This window comes from Typopeltis vanoorti, chromosome 20, assembly GCF_054136105.1.
Source record: "Typopeltis vanoorti isolate ZY-2024b chromosome 20, IOZ_Tvanoo_1.0, whole genome shotgun sequence".
In the NCBI taxonomy this organism is placed as follows: domain Eukaryota; kingdom Metazoa; phylum Arthropoda; class Arachnida; order Uropygi; family Thelyphonidae; genus Typopeltis; species Typopeltis vanoorti.
The window spans coordinates 94,287,998-94,308,632 of NC_143568.1; the positions used below are offsets into that span (position 1 = coordinate 94,287,998).

Sequence of the window (20,635 nt, forward strand, 5' to 3'; positions counted from 1 at the left end):
TCTAATCCTTATGCCACCCAGAGTACTAAATTTGAGATGGGTTTACAACCTTTTGTGGGTATAGTTCACAAAAAAAAAACTATAATTAAAAAGATCATTGATAGTGAGATAAAAACGAAGAGTGTTTTGAGTGATTATGATTACATAACAATTTGTGTAACATTACTGGTGATAGCAAATACCTCATCATCTCTGCCTACTGATAAAGGAAATCCAAGGGATTAGAATCTGTAAGGGAATTAATTGCCTTTACTATTGGGAAAGTTGGACTGAAAAATATCATGTAAAGAAAGAAAATTAAAAAGTTAAGAATTGTTAGTGGCATTAGGAGTTTTATTTATACATACATGCACACACAAACCAAACATATTTGATAGAATGAGGCAAAAAGAATTTTATCCTGTTTTCTGCATGATATGTTTCTTTACTTGACTTTTCATAGTTGTTTAACCTTCCTACCGGCTAGGACGTCTATAGACGTCCAACTAAATCTGGATATGATTCAGCCCACCTGTTTAAAGAACCTGGATAAGAAGTGCAATTTGACTGTCATGTCCATTAGAAGGTGTGATAAACCCTCACGCTGAAGAGAACGGTTAATCGGATTATCTCCCGTTCGTAGCTGCCTCTCAGTTGCCTATAACAAGAAACGGACTTTCTTGTTCCATGCTGGTGAACTGGATTTTAGTTATATATGATAGACTAAAAATAGAGAAATTATTTATATTTTTGTTTTCTCTTTTTATTGTACAATACAATTTTAATTTCTGGACAAAATAAAGGTCTTGCATAATTTCTTCACTTAAATATTGCCTTACCTTGGAGAACCAATTTAATTTTTTATTTTTTTGCACTGATTTTTTTCTAATCACTTACTAGACAAAAGATTTTTCTTTGTTCTCGAAGAAATTAATTCACGATAATTATTTGAAATATTCTTTTAAAAAAAGAAAAGAAAACCGGCTGCCGACGTTCCAGATTATATTAATTTTATTTTTGTACAAAACCATCGAAATCGAATAATACTTAACAGATTTCCTATAGGACACGCTTGAGCAACTTTGCTTTATAGAGAATAACATGAAATTCTTTAATCATATTACTAAATTTTTTCTTCATGTTGTATAGTAATCTGTACTTTCACTTTCTTGGTTTCCTTGTATAATTGGTCAATACAAAATGAAATTAACAGTTATGATTTAAATTTATATTTTCTGCATAATATGTTTTTATTTTATTTTATTCTCCAATTTTTAAAGTAAGCGATACATTTGCTTATTTTTATCATCCAAATTATGTATATCAAATGTGAAATTTTATTTCCATATTTTTACAATAGAATTGAACTTTATTTCGCCTCTGATAGTTTACCCCCCCCCCCCTTTGCATTTCTATCACACACCCGAAAACTGTTATGAAACATAGGTACAGTTTTTATTTAATTTGTTATTTTTCTCTAGTAATTGTTCCACATAACTTTAATTTTTCGATACTGAAACTATGTGGTGATTATTATAAATTAGCAAATTATAAATCAGACAATATACATATTTCCTGATTATTATAAATCAGGAAATTATGTGATATTCGGATATAGGTGAAATTAAAATTTAAAATCTCTGTCATCCTTCAAATGCAATATCAGAATAAAGAAAGTGGAAAACCCGAAGTTTCGAAATACATTTCGAAAGCCCGCTCTCGAAATGTATTGGTCTACAGACTGGATTCTGAACACGCCAATGTTTCGTGATGTTATGACTGAAAAACAATTCAGTCTCATCATGAAGTATTTGCATTTTCAGAATAATGAGGAATACGATCAGGCAACACATCCTTGCCCAGTCCTCAACAAAATTTATGATTTTCTGATGAAAATCCGTCAAAAATGTAGATCATTCTACATTCCTGAGAGAGACTTCAGTATCGATGAAAGCCTTATGCCATTCAAAGGTGGACTGAAATGTAAGCAGTATGTTCCCAAAAAGAAAGCGAAGTATGGAGTAAAATTTTTTATGCTTTGCGAATCGGAAAGTGGATATCTTTGGGATTTCAAACCTTATACGGGTAAGCAAACTGTAATCGAGCACGATAAATATTCGGATCTCCCCTTGTCGATGCATGCAGTAATGCAGTTACTATACCCTTTACTGGGGAAAGGTTACTGCATTATAATGGATAATTACTATATATGTGTCCTGAACTCGCTGATTTGCTTTCACAGCATTGTACTGTAAATGCAAAAAGGCGAGATATGCCTCCAGATCTTGAACTTTGTTTCTTCAGGAAAGCTATCGAAGGGGGAAATCCGAACTTATCAGCGAGGGAAAGTCTTTGCACTACGTTGGAAAGCCAAAAAAGATGTTTTTCTGCTATCTTCCCTGCACAATCCATCAACGGAATCCGTGGAGAAGCATGGTTTGAAGAAAGAAAAACCCATTGCTGTATGTGCATACAACGACACTATGGGTTGAGTCGACAGGTGTGATCAGCAGCTATCATTCTACTCTGTAATGAGGAAATAGCATAAAAAATATTACAAAAAAGTGTTTGGACATGTTATTTGAATTTTGAAGTGTTGGATTTTGTTATTTGGAACAGTTTCCTCCTGTACAAGAAAAAATGTTTGTCTACCATAACATATCTAGAATACAGAATAGAAATTGCAAAAGCATTGCTGCATGCACATGCACCTTCTTCAGCAAGCAGAAAAACAGGAAATCCTGCCAGACATCTGAGGTTGAACACTGCTAACTCCAACCATTATCCCGAAAATCTACCACCAACAGCTAATAAAAAAAAAACCTGCACGCAAATATTATGTATGTAATAAAAAAAATATCAGAAAGGAAACAAAAATCTGGTGCCCTGAGTGTAAATCTGCTTTGTGTGTTTACCCTTGCTTCAAGGTGTTCCACGCTGTTCAAGAATTTTAAATTCTGAATAGTATGAAATAAAAAATGTTTGTTTTCAAGGCCATCAAAACAGTCCTTTTCAGGACTACAAATATTGATAGAGGGATACCCGAATGCACTGTTTCTTTTTCATCTTGAAGGCTAATTTTTAAGTTCTTTTTATGACACAGAGAAACTGGGAAGAGTATTCCAGGTAAAGTATTTCATCAAAACAATAAAAAATAATGAAATAAAATCTACCCTATATATATATATATATATATATATATATATTTCGATAAACATGACATAAGCCTTTTTATGTCATGTTTATCGAAACGTTTTGAAACTCAGGGGCTACCCTGAGTGTCGAGTCTTCAAAATTCGAGTCATCAGAATTCAGGGGCAGAACCCCCTTTCGAGTTATCACAATCGAAGGAGAACTGGTCTACCATACCGGAACACGGGGGGGTTGGGCATAGCCCCCTAGTTAATAAATGAAATATATAAATAATAACGGGAACATTTTCACCTTGCCAACACTCAACATTGATGTGATATGGGTTCCAAATTTCTTGTTTCGGAGATATATATATATATATATATATTACAAAGTTTTGTAATAAAAATTTCTGCTACAATGAAGTTTGGCAGAATCAACAATATTATTACTACCTTATTTCTGTTTCTCGTGTGGGAGAAAAACGGTAAAATGTCACTCTTATAATTATATGAGATGTTATAATGGCAAAAATAGTAAGAAAAGTCATTTGCACTTTCTCTTCAAAACATAAAGAAAGAACATTGTAAATTCAGCCAGTGGAAAAGAAAATACTACATATTTTTCTCCTGTTATCCGATTTTTTTTCTTGTAGTACAAAGAAGAAATCACTGCATATAACATGAAGTCTGCAGGAGGGAAAAAAATCTGGAAATTGGTTGCATTATAACGAATAGAGAAATGTCAGAAAAATTATTCATGTAAGATTCTAATCTCAGCAGACATAACATTTTCTTCTAGATTAGATATCTAAAGTAACTGAACCTTTGCTACTATTTTACACTAAAATGAATGGGTATGTTCCCCAAGTGATTTACGTTTGTAACAGCTGTCTTACAAACGATTTATGAAATAAATTATCTAAAATATCCACAGATTGATTAGGTCTATACCCCCCCCCCCAAAAAAAAAGAAGATTATGAAACGCATATGCACCTTTTCTTTGAAAATAATTCAAATCCTCTTTTTCAAGATAATTGTATGATTTAATTTCTAATTTTTGATAATAAAAGTGAAACTGATCATTATAAATTAAGCAATTATTTTGGCATAAATAATGTATAAGCATGTAAACGAAATATCAGTATTTCTGTTAGGATATAGGTAATCAACAATCGAAAAGGAAACAAGACATTCTTGACATATTCTGCACTACAGCCTGAGGCACTTTAGTGTTCTCCCCTTTCTTCTCAATAGCACTGAGAGTAATAAGCCTTCAACTTTTCCTCCAGCTAAGAGGATATTACCAAGTATTTATAAGACGTAGATTATTTCAGAAATAGCTTCCAGCAGCAGAAGAAGTAATATTTATTTTTTTTTAAAGAAAAACAAACACAAATAATACTACTGAACTTTCTTTTGTGTGGTATGCATATAAACAATTTTGCATGGTGAAAATATAGCATATTATTTCTAAAATTTCACATAATTTCAGCAGACAGTCGAACAGCTGGTTTTAGATTGCAAATAAATAGAACAGAATTAGAAGCTTCACAATACAATCTGATTGCCGTATATCTTTTGTCAAAATGGTAAAATGAAGTAATTGATTTTGAATGCTGAATTATTTGAATTATTCTCTCCTGGAATTGAATATGCATTTCAGTTCCAGGAGGGGGGGGGAGCATTAGAAAATCTTCAAAATGAGCAAAAATGTTGAATCATTCCGTATATGATATTTTTCACATATTTTTAACATATCTATGAGGTTATGCACTAGATATTATCGTAATATGCATAATACAAATAAATAAATAAATGACGAAGGCGAAGAATCACTGCTAAAATATCATTGGATATAAATTTTTGATACCAAAAAGACACGATCGGAAACCGAGTAATGCAATTTTGCATTTTAACATTTTTTTTTTTTATTTTGTCTTTATGAATAACAAAAAATCGTTTCTAAATCTGAAATGTGATGAACCATATAATGCTATTTCGCTAGAAATGAAAGAAAAAGGACATATTTATTTCAATAAATATTATTTAAAAATATAAATATTTGACATAATATTTTCAAAGCAAACATTTGAAAATTCTAAAATTCGAAAAAAAATTATTCAATTATTGTACGTAAAGTGAAAGAACAATCAGTGCAACTCTTCCGGTGCACTGATTTGTAGAATAAAATACACCAAATTTACTATCACTAAATAGATTCATTGCAAAAGCTGATCAGTGGTCATTTCAGGATTGATTTTTTTCGCATATGTGAAATTCGTTTCAATTTTTGGGAAGAGAGACAATAATCATTTTAGAGGCAAGAAAGGTCAAATAACTTAGGACAGTAAATGAAATTCTAAGCAACACAATAGACGTAAAGACAGGGGGAAGGAACACAAAGGTCACTCAGCAACAGTTAATCCACTAATGGCTATAGAATAGCCGTAACGAGATTAACGGCTGAGGAAGGTAATGGCATGATAAAAGGTAGAATGCCGACGAAGTTTTGATCCATGAAAAAAGCTAGGGAGTGTTGAATATTTCATCCACACCGTCTGGTTGGGAGTTAAAGCAAGTTGAAATTGGGAGGAATATAAAATACGTATAGTAATGGATTCTTTGCTAAGCCACATGGAGTATCACTAGTTCCCTTTCCCCCAATACATACCAAAACTCAGTCTCTTTCCAGATGAGCTAGAGAATATTAATACCAAGATTATTCAGTAACTTTGGCTCTATTGAGAGCTTTTGCTGCTGTTATGTGGCTAAAGCTGCGTGTGAGCCAAAAATATATTCATTACTGCTTGATGCATGACTTACTTCAGTCACTTGTTAGTAATGATGCATATTTATATATAATGAAGATTTATTTATTATACGTGGTACTAGTAAATGAAACTTTCAGCACAGCAAATAAAAAGTACTGCTGTCATCCATTATGCTTTATGGCTTGGTTGTTAGAATGACGTGTGTGTGTGTGCATGTTTTTTATAAATAATCATGAATGGGGTGCATTCAGAAAATTGAAAAGCATTTTTCAAACCAATGATGTCCCACTCTGTTTAAAAAGGAAGACATTTAATCAGTGTATACTTCCAGTCATCACATATGGTTGTGAAACTTGGTCTCTAACAAAAGTGCTGGCAAATAAACTAACAACAACTCAAAGAAAAATGGAGAGGTTGATTCTAGGCATCACATTAAAAGATAAGAAGCGAAACACCTGGATAAGAAGCCAGACTCTCATCAGTGACATTCTTCACCATAAGTAACTAAAATGGAAATGGGCCGGACATCTACCAGAAGAGAAGATGAGCGATGGACCACCATACTAACGAATTGGATTCCAGAAGAAGGGAAATGAGGACGTCCTAAAAGAAGGTGGAGTGATGAACTGTCAAATTTTGTTGGGAAAAATTGGGCAACCATTGCCAAGAACAGAGAAAGGTGGAAAGAACTGGAGGAGGCCTTCGTCCAGCAGTGGACTGAAAATGGCTGAAAAGAAGAAGAATCATGAATGAGATTACTTGATTTTATTGTGAAGTGGTATACAGATAGTCTCATGCAGCAGCAGTTTGTACTTTGCTTTTGTATATTATTACACTCATATTTGTAGGTCCAAAAACTTGTGGGATATTCACTCTAACAATACCTGTCAGATGGATTTGTACCTATCACCCTTTCTGCTAACTATATTTTTTATACAATTTTTGGGAAGGGTTTCCTTTTTAAAAAATATCTATCCCAGATCTGTTTTTTTATCCACTCTATAACCTATGTTCTTTTACTCTGTCCTCAGCTGACATTTCAGGTATTACATTTATTATTCACCTCAGCATCCATATCTCATCTTGTTAGTATCCACTCATCACTGTACCAATGCTTCACACTGTTCTTATTGTGTTTGCTGTTCATTGTTCTCCTAAACTTTCAGTCCTGCGTGCTGACATTTTGATTCTACATTTCCATACTTCCTGAATTGCAGCTCCATACTGGCTTCATATTTTGAATTCTGAAATACATGATATTCTTGCTATTCAATACCTTGCATTATCTGCAGCCAGTGCAGGTACTAATAATGAAACTGACACACACACACGAAAACAGGAATGATATTAAAGTAAAGTGAATCATTTATTTCCGAATGAAAGTATAAGATGGTGAAACCAAAAGACTAACAAAAAATAACTATGCATGTTCTAAAGCAGTGCTTCCCAAACTTATGAATGCAAAGGCTCCTTTGGAAAAATTAAAATATTTCACGGCCCCCATCGAAAATTTTTTTTTGTTATACAGACCTATATTATTATAATATTTATTGTATTTATATGCTATATGTGCTATTGGCACAGTCGCCCTGCACCCCAAGTGTGTTTCTTTTCCATGCATTGCCTGTACTTGTGTATACTAGCAATGAAGCATTAATTTAAAGCGTGAAAAGCTTGGGCGTTTTAAAGGAACACAAGATTTTGCGTTTGTAAGCTTTTTTTGTTCTTCTTATCAATATCTTTGAAATGAAAGTTATATGAATAAGCATATATTTACTAATATTCATTAAGCACCGAAATATGCAGAAAGCAAAATTTGTGAACCAACACCAATATGTGATTTTTTCCATTAAAATATAAAAATAACAAAAAAGAAATAATAAATAATAAAAATTAAATACACTTCTTTTAAGATAAAAAAAAAATCTACTTAGTCTTAAAACATTTTAAATTTGTTTTTCATTATTTCACAGCTCCCTCAACAAAACTAACGGGGGCCGCATTAGTTTTGTTGAGAGAGCCGTGGCCCACAATTTGGGAAGTGCTGTTCTAAAGGATGTTCCAGATATTATGATAGTCTAATGCAAGTAAGATACTATGACTAATTACCAATGTTTTTTTTTAAATTATTATTACAAATTGCTCTATTACTATTATTTGTCAGCAAGAACATTTTGTTGAAATAACCCCTCCATCAGCCCATATATATCTTAATCTTCCTCAGTCTTTTTACTTTTTTTTTGGTTTGAACACTTGTTTTTCTAATTTTTCATCTCCTATTGTTCTGTTTACACATTATTGAATTAATAATATCAAGTTCTTTTCAGATAGCTTCACCTTTAATATGGTTAAACACACTGTCCTGGTTGGCCGAGTGGTTAGTGTATCCGCTCTCCAACCAAATGGCTGCAGGTTTGAATCCTGCCATGTGCATGGATGTTTGTGATTGTCTGTGAAAATACTAGTGGTGGTGGGCAGTAGATGGCAGTGTAGATGATGATGGTAGTTGCGGTTTTCACTGTAGTTGGTGAATTGAGTGGTGGAGATGGAGAGTGGACTCCTTGGAGGTGTCATGTAATAATAATAACTTACCTCAAGGCTTTGTAGTATTACTAGTAGGTTGGTCCAGTATAATATCTAGTGGACAGTCTACAGAATAAAAGTAATGGCATAATACCAGGTGATAAGTCATTAACTATCTAGAGGTGTCTAGTACCATAGAAGTTTGAGCTATCCTCTTGGGGGGGGGGATGCCACACTTAACCCCTATCTTTGTTGTTTCACTCTAAGATAGTTTCTTGCAGACTGGTGGCTGGGAGAAAGGTGTATATATATATATCCAAGACTACTAACAAAGGATGTGATTGTTGAAAACCAGCCAGATTTCATTTGAAGAACTGCATATACCTAGATTGTGGTGGTCTTAACCTCCTAATTGTTAATAGATATTGTACCAGGCATGCAGTCTGTTCAAGACAAAATCCAGAGATGTGTTATAATGAACTGCACTTTCCTTGAATATTATCCTGAGAAGTTATCCTGGTTCTTTTATTAAACTTGTTAACTTTTTTTTCTCATAAAGCACCTCATTAAAAATCAGGTGATCCAAGTAAACTGAAAAAAGCAGGAGTTTGTCTGCAGGTTTAGAAGTAGTCAGTTTACTGAAATTATTTTTGTTACTGAAAAAAGCGAAATATTTTAAAAAGTAGATCTGAAGAAATTGATTGATTCAGTCATGGAAGTATATGGTGAAGTTGCCTGCATGTGGAAGAAAAATGAGAATTTCATGATGGATCCAAGAAAGAAGCAGTTCTGGAAGAAAAAAAAATTACTGCAAGTAAGTTCTCTCCAAGGGCACACATGTTCTTGGAGAGTAAAATGGGAGAAAGCTAAATCATGTGTAAAAGTAGTAAAGCAGAAGTCAGGGGAAGAATATGTAATGTAAGGCTGGCAGGTTTATAAAAAGAAGGTCCCCAGTTCAGATTATTTTTTTTGACTAATTAATTGTGGATAATTGTGTGTTTATATGTAAGAGTTGCGGTAGAAGTTGTGCACTTGCAGCGTTTGTAGTGTGTGGGCTTGTTTTGTTTGAGTTTGTTTATAAAATTGTTAAACTCAGAGTGGAGTATAGTAACCGGTGAAGGAAAAATGGCAGTGGCTTTGTCTTTAAAAGAGTTAAATTTTGATTTTAGTCATTTCATGAAATGTGAGGTGTGCTATATGCATTCATTAGATTGTGTCAGTAAATTATGAATTTTTAAATCAGATGGAAGGAGGATGTGTGTAAAGTGTGATTTGAATGCGGACTTGATGGACAGTAACGTATCTATAACTGAAGGTAATAGTAGCAAGAATGCAACAAGAAGAATGAGTGCTCATCTGATAGCAAAGAGAGAGAGAGGGGGGGGGAGAGACTGTAAAAGAGTAGTTAAAAGTTATAAAAATTCAAACAAGCGATCTGCTGAACAAAACAATCAATGGGTATTAAGAATGATGAAAAGCAATAAGAATTTAGCAGAAGATGAAAAACAGAATGCAATTAATGTTAAGGTGGCGAGCGTGGTTCATAGCAAAGAAGCGTGTGTGACTGGTGATAAAATAGCAAGAGTGAATGATAACAAAAAAATTATGCAAGATTTGAAAGCTGAGTTTGATAAAGATGAGGCGATGCGCAGCGAAATGAAGTGAATTGTAGATGTGTGGAAGAGTGAAGAAGACAAAAAACAGATAATGTCAGTATGAAAGAGGTAATGAAAGACTTGTGAGTGGCACTGTATGGAGATTCGATTAGAGCATGCACAAGATTTGTTTTCTTGGAAGTAGAATGAAAAGCGATTGAAGCATTGGATACGAGGAGTAAGCAAGTAGAAGATTTGATATCAGTAGTAGGGACAAATGACTTGACTGGGAACAAGGAGAACATAAGATTGGATGTTAGAAGGTTGTTGAGAAGGATAAAAAATAATAGTGTGATAGGAAAGGTAGTCAGTGTTGCCCAGGTGTGATAGTGATGAGATGATATGTTAGCGGGAATGTGTGAAGAGAAAGGAGTGCAGTTTGTTAATGTGTGAAATGAATTTGAATTATGAATTGAACAGTATAAGAGTGTCTGACTGCATTTGAATGGTTTTGGTGTGAGCCATTTGGAGAGACTCTGCTGGAAGGGGAGAGCAATAGTGCAGAGAATGAATATGTGCAATTTAAGAAATAATGTGAAAAAACAGGAGAATCAGGAAGGAGAGATTGAAGTGGTGTTTATGAATTAAGAAGTGGGTAGCAGGATTGTAGAATATGAGAAAGCAAGTGTGCAAGACAAACAGGGATACTTAGGATGGAACATAGCATGAGAAAGTTTGATGCTCAAAGAGGATGTGAATGTATGTGTATGTAGACAACTAGGGAATGGAATGGTGTGGGAGGTAGGGAAAACAGTCGGATTTGAAGAAGGTTCTTCTGGGATGAGTAAGGAGAAAAGAAATGACTCGAGGAAGGCATGGTGAAGTCTCACCTAATAAGTAGTATCAGAGAAACTTGTTATAGATTCAGGAATGAGCTGTTATGTTTGTATATGAATGCTAGAGGTATCAGAAACAAGGGTAAGGAAAATGGTTCCATTGAGTTCAGTTACCCAAAAATTGTTGGCATGAGTGAGACATGGTTGAATGAGGATGACATCCTGACAGGAATAGAGATGGAAGGGTATGAAGATAGAAAGGGTAAAAAGGGAGTGGAGTGCTATTGATGATAAAAAAAAAAGTTATATCAATACAAGGTTGAGATGCATTGGAGAAATAGTGGTGGTTTTGAGGCAGTACTTGTATGGTATGAGATAGAGCTAAACAGAATGAAATCTTGGTTGGATGTTGCTATAGACCTGGCAGTGTGGGGGTCCATCATAAAAATTATGGTAACAACTACCGTGTTAGAGTAAAACTTCAGTTTCATATAAACCAAAATAATCACTTGATACACTTATATACAAAGAAACAAGCGGCACTACAATCTACATGCTATGCTAAAGTTACATTGATTTGGTCAACTGTTAAAACTATTGGCCTGTCCTCAGGTAAAAAAAAAAAAAAAAAAAAAAAAAAAAAAAAAAAACCCCTTACCACATCAATGCTAATTGATGTGGTAAAGGCTTTTTTTATTTTTTTAATAATAATAATAATAACAGGACTAGAGTCCTGTTATTATTATTATCTATTTGGTTACAAATATGTGTGTATATGTTACTGTGAAAGACCGATATCTGGCAAATGTCGATCTTCTCTGGTGAATGTCAGCATTCACATAGTTGCTTGGTGCATATACGAAATATTTGCTAAATATCATTATTTCTCACTTACACCAGCAAATGTCGACATTCAGCATGCACTGATGGTGAATGTTGAATAAAAATATTTTTATTACGTTAAGACAAAAATGCAACTTTTTAATATATGATATATGTCAAAATAGGAGAAATAATATTATGATATATGTCAAAAAAGGAGAAAGTTTTGCTTTTACAACTGCATTTAGTCGTGGAACACTTCTTTTTGCAATTACAGTGTGTATAGCCTTGTCCTCCACTTCTCGAATTAGTTGCAGCTGCTTCTCTAAGCAACATTTCTTGAGAAGACAATCTCATCTATGGAAAGTAACTTTTCTTTGCAAATTATGAACTGATTACGGGTATAAAGCTGCTTGAGGGTACCATTTTTGTTTGCTAATTTATAAAAGTCCGAGTCTTTTATTCCAACAACAACCGCCAACACATTTCGGGCATCTGTACGACCATGGTCGACATCAGGGACTTGTATTCGTATGGTATCACCAATTTGAGCAGGAGGAAATTTTCTTTTTGAGGTTCGTAACATTTTCGTTGCTTGCAGTAGAAGATTCTCTTTAGTGGCCGTTCTTTTTATAGAAATAAACTCGTGTTGTTCAGTCAGGGCTTGATATGAAGACGTGGTAGATTAGGTTAGGTTCTCGGCTTGTCGTTTCGACCCCCACCAGAGCTTATCTGTGCTTGTCGACATATACCGGCGATGGTTCGAATGTATAATAATATAACCAAATACGTCGGTCTTTCACCGAAGTATTTGGTATGTGTCGACATTCTCTAATTTCAGTCTTTCACAGTAACATATACACCAGATGATGATCTAAGTGTGAAGGTCGAAATGCCGAGGGATTATTTTGGTTTATATTAAACTGAACTTTTACTCTAACATTGTGGTAGTTTCTATAATTTTTATGATGAATTCTGATCACCGTGTAACCATGAAGGAAATGGGGAATAGAATCCTTAAAATGTATGAGCAAATTAGCCAAGCAAATAGGAAAAGAGTGATCATTATGGGTTATTTTAATTATGGCAATATAGACTGGGATGACAAGATAGCAACTGTAAGTAAAGAAAATGTTTTTAGAGTTTTTGAGGGACTTGGATTTGAACATCTCATCAGATGATGTTATAAATGAGGTGTAAAATCTCCCTCCAGTTGGTGAGAGTGACCATGAAGTGATTATCTGAGTGGTTGCCAACCATGTAGGACTTCTGTCGGGAAAGGATATATGAGGAACTACAAGGCTTGTTTGTAGTTTATGGTTTGTATTTCACAACAGGATATTAGTTAATATTACTGTTATATATGTTAACTGTAGGATGCATTTAATTTTGTTACCTGATAATTAATTTTTGATATTTTATAGAAAACACAGAATGCCTTACTATATGCATGAGTTAAACCCAGACTATAACCCAGTCGTGGGCCTTGTTCAACACCTTACTGCGGAAGAACTACAGCAGTTGCTTAATGATGATGAGAAGCAGCAAGCATTAATAAGGGATCTTCAACAGGTAAGTTAATAATGATTGGTTACTTTGATTGTCGCGGAAAGAAGCTACAAGGTATAATATTAGTACTTCTGAAATGCTATTACAACCAAGGCAAATCATCTCTAGTCATACCAAAAATAGTGCATTGCCTGGATATAATAGATAACTATTATATCCAGGCAATGGATATAATAGTTATTAGCAATACTAATAGATAACTTTCATTGCTCTGAAACTATGCCTTACTTATTGGAAGCCTGAAGTTTCATATTTGGTTCCCAAAGCAAGGTTCGATTGTTTCATTTTCTCTCATCACTTTTACGTAATTCTTACAGTGCGTGTGTGTGTGTGTGTGTGGGGGGTGGATTTTTGGGTTTGCCAGAGATGCACTGTAGGGACCCTGATCTCTCTTATTTTAGGATATAGTAATAAAAGAGTTCCATTGGTCACCCACTAGGTAGAACATGGATTGAATTTGATGGTAATGCATCAGGAGGCTTCCTAATCAGGTAGTAAATAATCCAGTTGTCACATACTTCCAGATTGTACCTGGAAGGAGATTGTGAGTATACTGGTATGCAAAAGGAACTGTCATGGCTACACAATGGATTGCCATATATTATCGCGTATAATGCGAAAAATTTATGGTAAAAAATACTACTTAAAGCTAGGGGTTCGCATTATATGCGGATCTTAAAAAATATAACATCTTATTAAACTTGCACACACAGTATATACTACCTAATGCCTATACAACCAAATCTACTTGACCCACTCGCATTCGGCGACTGAGCTTACATCGTATCTGCGCATAAAGCCAGTAATGTAAGTAGTGCTAATATCCCGCCCCCTTTCCCGGGATATTAGCACAGTCAGGTATATTGGTTTAACCACAGTTCATTTTAAATATTATTCGTTAAACAAAACAGCCTGAAAATGAGCCAACAGAAACGTAAACGTTCATCTTTTGAAGCAGGATTTAAATTACGTGTCGTGCAGTTTGCAGAAGAACATAATAACAGTGTTGCTATGAAAGAATTTGGTGTAGCAGAAAGTAATATTAGACTTTAGCGTAAGCAAAAAAGACAGTCTTGAAAAAATCCCCAAAACGAAACGTGCCCATCGTGGAGATGTAGCATTAGCATCCTTTCCAGAACTCGAAGAAGAGCTAAATGAATGGATTTTGACGCAACGACAAGATGGCATTATAGTAACAAGAAATGCATTTCGTTTTCGAGCTCTACAACTCAAGAATGGTAAATTCAAGGACACACCAGGTATTTCATCTTTTCTTGCTTTGCCTGGGTGGTGCAACATATTTATGGAATGCAAAGCATTAACATTACGACACCGAACAAAAATTGCGCAGAAGTTACCAATGCAACTTGAAGAAAAAGTGGAGTCCTTCCATAAATTTATCATAAAATTACGGAAGTGTCACGGATATGAACTTTCCCAAATTGCTAATATGGATGAGACACTCATGTACTTTGATATGCCTGGGAATCAAACAGTAAACTCAGTTGGTGAAAAGGGTGTCCTCATAAAAACAACGGGACATGAAAAAACACATTTTACTGTTGTTCTAGCATGCATGAACCAAATTAAGGCCGACAGTGATATTCAAAAGGAATAAAATTCCTGAACATATGAAATTTCCACCAGGTGTCATTGTTCTCGCCAATCAGAAAGGTTGGATGGATGAAGAAGGTGTACAATTGTGGCTGGATTAAGTATGGAACATACATCCAGGTAGCTTGTTACCGTCAACAAAGCATGCTAGTCTGAGATATGTTCCGGGCTCATTTAACGGAGGCAAGCAAAGAGAAAGCACGTGAGCTACGTACAGACCAGTGGTCTAACTTCCATTTTGCAGCCGCTTGATGTCAGCTTGAATAAGCCGTTTAAAGATCATTTACGTGAAAAATGGAGAGAATGGATGTCATCTGGTTTGGTGAAGATGACAAAGGGTGGGAATTTTCAGAAGCCTGAGATCACCCTAGTCATCAGCTGGGTTAAAGAAGCATGGGATTCGATACCATCTGAAATGATTCAATGCTCATTTCTTAAATGTGGAATAAGTAATTCAGTGGATGGATCCGAAGACGACGTCATATACGAAAGCGAGGATGACGCACAACAAAATGGGGAGCATAATGACGATGACAACAATTGCTGCACTGATGATGCAATGCCTACAGATGAATTTATAAATGAAATGTTTGATGACTCAAAAGATGAAGAAGAATTTAAAGGATTTTGACATTTTGTTTTAAAATAAATATTTCTTTCATTAATTCGTATTGTATTATTTATAATGTTACGGAACAAGATTAACAGATTGCATTATACGTGGACATGACATTTTAGGGCTAGTTTTCAAACAAAATTTCTAGTTCGCATTATATGCAAAAATATACGGTAGATGATCTGTGTGTCTGCGAGGCATTGCAAGTTTTCCAGCTACACTGCCTGCTGTCCTGACTCCTTAACACAGACATTCTTAACCATGCAAATCAATATAACAGTACCAAAAAACAAAAACATTCTAAGAAAGAAAAAAAAATGTATAGCCATTATGTTTCTGTGAAGCTTTATCATCTACCATCCAAATACTCAAACAGTGAGGCTGTGTTCCTTGGAGAGTTTGTTAACATCGCAAACTGCCCTCCCTTCTCCAGTTCTTCTGCTCTATCTAAAGAAATGTTCACCAGAATGCTTGATAATTCTCTCTCTCTACCCCAGAGCAAATCTATATTCAGCCTATACCCCCCCCCCCAAAAAAAAAGATGGGGGATGGGCAAACTTAATCCCAGCAAGAAAAATAAATTATTGTTCTCAAAGGAAATATAGACATGCTCTTGAGAGAAAAAAAGTTAATCTTAATGGAGAATTAATTGAGGAAGTCGGCAAATTTACTAGGGATCTGTCATTAATGTGAAGAATTGCTGTTCAGAAGTCATCAAAAGAAGTTAGGAATGGCTAAAACAACAACCACAGACTTGTTTAAAATCTGGAAAGATGGATCTATCTTCAGTTTGATGGATAGATGGTGTGTCTGAAGTGATTAGTCTTCAGAGAGTTGACGCCTCCAGAAAAGCATATGACAGGACCATCTGGTGTGGCACATCACTGAAAAGTGGAGTGACTATATGGCATCTGTGGATGAATGGGGAAACCGAAGTCTACTATCAAACTATTGATCCATTGCCCTCATCTCAGTTCTCTCTAAAGAATTGAGAACTTTTTTTTTGTTAGCCTCTTCACCACCTGGAAACCTAGCAGCTAATTAGTGATTGGTGCAGATTCTGCCCTTCTGGATTGCACCAGAGTTCCTAACCTATATCACTCAGCTGTACTTAAAATCATTGCCTCTGACCTGTGCTGTTGCTCTGGACATTTCCAAGACTTTTGATCAGGTCTTGAATAGAGGACTGTTCAACTGTCATTGTGTGGTCTTCCTCAGATTTCTCTACTGATGCAGGAGTGCCTCAGAGCTCAGTTGCTTATCCTCTTTCTCCTGTTCATAAATCACTTCTTATCACTGACCTTGTATTTTTACAACTAGTACTGATTTCTATACCATTCTTCATGAGCGGTGAATATAATCTGTCATGCAGATTATATTCTGAGAAAATAATCATTTAATGATTATTTTCTCAGATACTCACTCTCTTTGCTGTCTTAGTGGGCTGTCTGCCTTACCTTTTCTGCAGGTCCTCCACTCTCCTCCAAGCCTGTAATAACACAAGTAGCAATTACTAGCACGATTACAGTGTCCACTGCTAACCCACCAAATCTGCTTCTCCTCTTTCAGCCTGCAAAAACAGATATACCAACTAGAATAATACTTGCAATTACAAACATAATACACCGGCCTCATAGCCTTATTTGCTTTTGTCATAACTCCAAAATAGCCCAAACAGTTCTCTTCTTTCATTCTGCCTCTCTGTTCTCTGGAACAAGCTTCATCATGAAATGACCACCACCTCCATCCATTCAAAAAGAATATCAATAAATTTCTTCTTTAATTCCATTTATTCCACACATGGCACTAATATGTTATAGGCTTTGCAACCTCCTGTGAGATTGATTTCTGTTAACATTGTTTCTATAAAAGAAAGACTACAGGCAAATTTTTTAAATGGGTAAACATAAGGTCATTTTATCGTTTTCCACTTCAATAAATAAATTCTCTCATAGATTTCACCTCCCATGCCTTTAACTATAACTTTTAGAAAATTGATAGGAAGCCAATCTCTTCCTCTAGACTTTTTTGTTTTATCTTGCCTAAGTCTCAGATTTCTATGTTAAAATTGGTTTTGAACATCGGCTTGTATATTTCTAGTTTAGTGGCTGATTATGTATTCAGAGGAAATCCAGCTGAAAAACTATACCAATTTTATTTATTCTATTGTTTTCGTGCATGCATGCACTCACTCTCTCTCTCTCTCTCTCTCTCTCTCTCTCTCTCTCACTCACTCTCACTCACTCACTCACTTACTTTTCGGTCTTAAGGGTCAAAGCTGTATAACTGAGAGGAGACCTTCACATAGTATTTAAAGGAATGCAGAGAACCGACCAGGGCTTTTGACCTAATGTTCATTCCTCACCTCGTGGTGCACCATGTTAGGTATCTACCTGAATACTGAATGAACAAGGATGGACTGGTAATTTGGGATTTAGCTGACCAAATTGTATTCTTATTGGCTTAAACCACAATATAAAATGATGGTACAACACAATTTCATGCCAGCTGGGGCATCGCCCGGTTAAACAAGGCCCCCTGCTGTTTTCACCAGGAAATCAGGGCGAACAGCAAAAAGTCAGCTACTGGAACAAATCCTAAAACACGCGCCAACTCAACATCACCTGAGTTCAAGATTGGTACTATCAACATAAGAAGCCTGAATGGCAAAAAAATGGAGCTAGCTGAGGAATTGGATAAGTACCTATCCTATCTTTCTCATCCATCCTAAGACGGGTTGAGTCCCCTCCTAATAAGGGGTTAGTGGCATATTAATGCAGCTGGTTCGCCACTCCTCTGCTGTATCTCCTAAGGACTATATTCATGACTGTAATCCATGTGTGTTCATGGGGCTGGTTTGCCTGTTTGCGGAATGAAAAATCCTAGATAAACTGGGGAGAAAAACCCTACTGTCCATGCCCAAGACCAGCTAACTTGGCTATGGCTGAAGAAGATCGTTAAGCTCCTCACGTCATCGACGGGAATCGAACCTAGGATATATGGTTGTGAAGCGCACAGCCACTAGACTGACCGCCCGGATAAGTACCAGATCGACATAATAGGGGTGACTGAAACAAAAAAAGACAGAAACTGGTGAGATCTTTCTGAGCAATAAATGCAAAATGTTATATTCAGGAAATAACAGTCAGGGAAAAGAAGGAGTAGCTATAGTATTCAACACTAAATAAGAGGAAAATCTTCTTGAATGACAGACAATATCAAGTAGAGTGATGTGGGCAAATATCAAAATGGGGAACTGGACAATGAGACCCATTTCTGCCTATGATCCTACAGAAGGTTCTGCTAAATTAGAAGTGAAGAAATTTTTTCATTTTTCATTTCATTAAGAAATTTTGCATGAACAGATGGCATCAATGGCAGTATCATATTAAAAACGAGGATATTAGGAAAGAACTTGACATTGTTAGCAGAGCTAATCTCAGGTGGTATGGTCACCTAGACAGAATGGGAGAGGAAAAATTAAAAAACAAGTGTTCTCTGCCAGGTTTGCAAGAAAAAGACCCAAAGGGAGACCAAGATATAGATGGTTTGATATGGTAAAAATTGCCTTAGAAGATAGATATATATAGTAGACCATATAGTAAGTTATCTTCGACTTACGTTCCGTCCAGCAGGATGTAGGTTGGTCGGACGTAAGTCGATACATTAAATCAACAGAGTTATAAAGGTTAGGGGACTTAACCGTAATAAGTGTGCTGTCATTTTAATTTTTAAACCTTATAAAACTGTACTGTATGTTAATGCTACTACAAGGTGTCCCAAAATTCATGCAAGAAGTAATTTTGATAGAAAACACAGGTTTTTAATTAAAAATTGTAATTTCTTAATGATTCATAAAGTATACAGTATAGGGTTATGCATGCAATAGCATATTGGATAAATGGCCTCCACGGCTTTGCTGGCACATATCACTCTTTTGTCGAAATTTTCCATGACCATTTTGCATAAATGTGGCTGAATTTCGTTCATACAGCGCTCAATTTCCTCCTTTGAGGCGTGGGTGGTCGTGGGCTTGTTGGCATAAACCTTAGACTTCAAACAACCCTAAAGAAAAAAGTCCAACGGCGTTAAGTCACATGATCTGGGTGGCCAATTCTGATCGCCAAAATGGGAAATTACACGACCAGGAAATGACTCATGCAGTAATTGAATTGTTTCTCGGGCTGTATGGCATGTGGCACCGTCTTATTGAAACCACATGTCGTCCACATCCATACTTGCAATTTAGGCACAAAAAACTGGATTATCGTGTCGCGATAGCGAGCACCATTAACTGTTATTGCCTTACCAGCTGCATTTTCGAAGAAGAATGGACCGATGATGCCTCCAGCACAAAATCCGCACCAAACAGTGACACGTTGTGGATGCATTTGTTTTTCAACAATCACTCATGGATTTTCTGAACCCCAAATGCGACAATTTTATCGATTAACGAAGCCATCAAGATGAAAATGAGCCTCATCGCTGAAGATGATTTTGTTCGAAAAATAAGCATCCACTTGTTGTTGTTCCATAATCCATTCAACGAACTCTCTTCGCTGTGTGTGGTCAGTAGGCTTCAGTTCTTGAGTCCATTGAACTTTGCAAGCATAAAGATGCAAATCTTTCGTGAGAATACGCTGTAGAGAGCTTCTCGAAATGCCCAATTCAAGACCACAGTGCCGAATTGATGTTCCTGGACTTTCAGCAACACTCTCACGAACTGCTTCGATGTTTTCTGTTGAACGACTTGTTGAAGGACGGCCAGAGTGTATAAGATCACTAATTGATCCAGTTTCCTTTTATTTTTTAATTAATCTTTTCACAGTTGATGAAGTTAAATCACTATTCCGACCATATTTTGTACGAAAATTGCGAACTGTAGCTGCCAAACCTTCATTATTTTTAAAATATTGCTCAACAATGAAAATGCGTTGTTCTTTCGTGTAGCGCTCCATTTTTAATAACCCTGAACTGTCAGCTGTCACGCTGTCTTTTTTTTTCTTGTTGGCAACACTTTACCGCACAAATGGCGCTAAATTTAAATCTTGTGTGAATTTTGGGACACCCTATATAAAACAGGAGAATAATCACTCAAATCTTCCTCCACAATCACATCTTCATTACCTTCCCTATGTTAAGGACCAGGCTCCAGATGTGCTTTGCTTATTCCTC

The 20,635-nt window shown here is 35.6% G+C and overlaps 1 protein-coding gene across 2 annotated transcripts in view; it reads left to right on the top strand.

Moving 5' to 3' along the window:
- The window catches only part of LOC150095673 (vacuolar protein sorting-associated protein 37B-like), a 113,280-nt gene that overhangs the window by 26,856 nt on the left and 65,789 nt on the right, over window positions 1-20,635 (top strand). For both annotated transcript variants that reach the window (XM_090410160.1, XM_090410161.1), the window contains exon 2: window positions 13,086-13,233. In XM_090410160.1, the coding sequence (XP_090266286.1) occupies window positions 13,096-13,233 (138 nt within the window). In that variant the 5' untranslated portion in view covers window positions 13,086-13,095. The remainder of the gene's footprint in view (window positions 1-13,085; window positions 13,234-20,635) is intronic.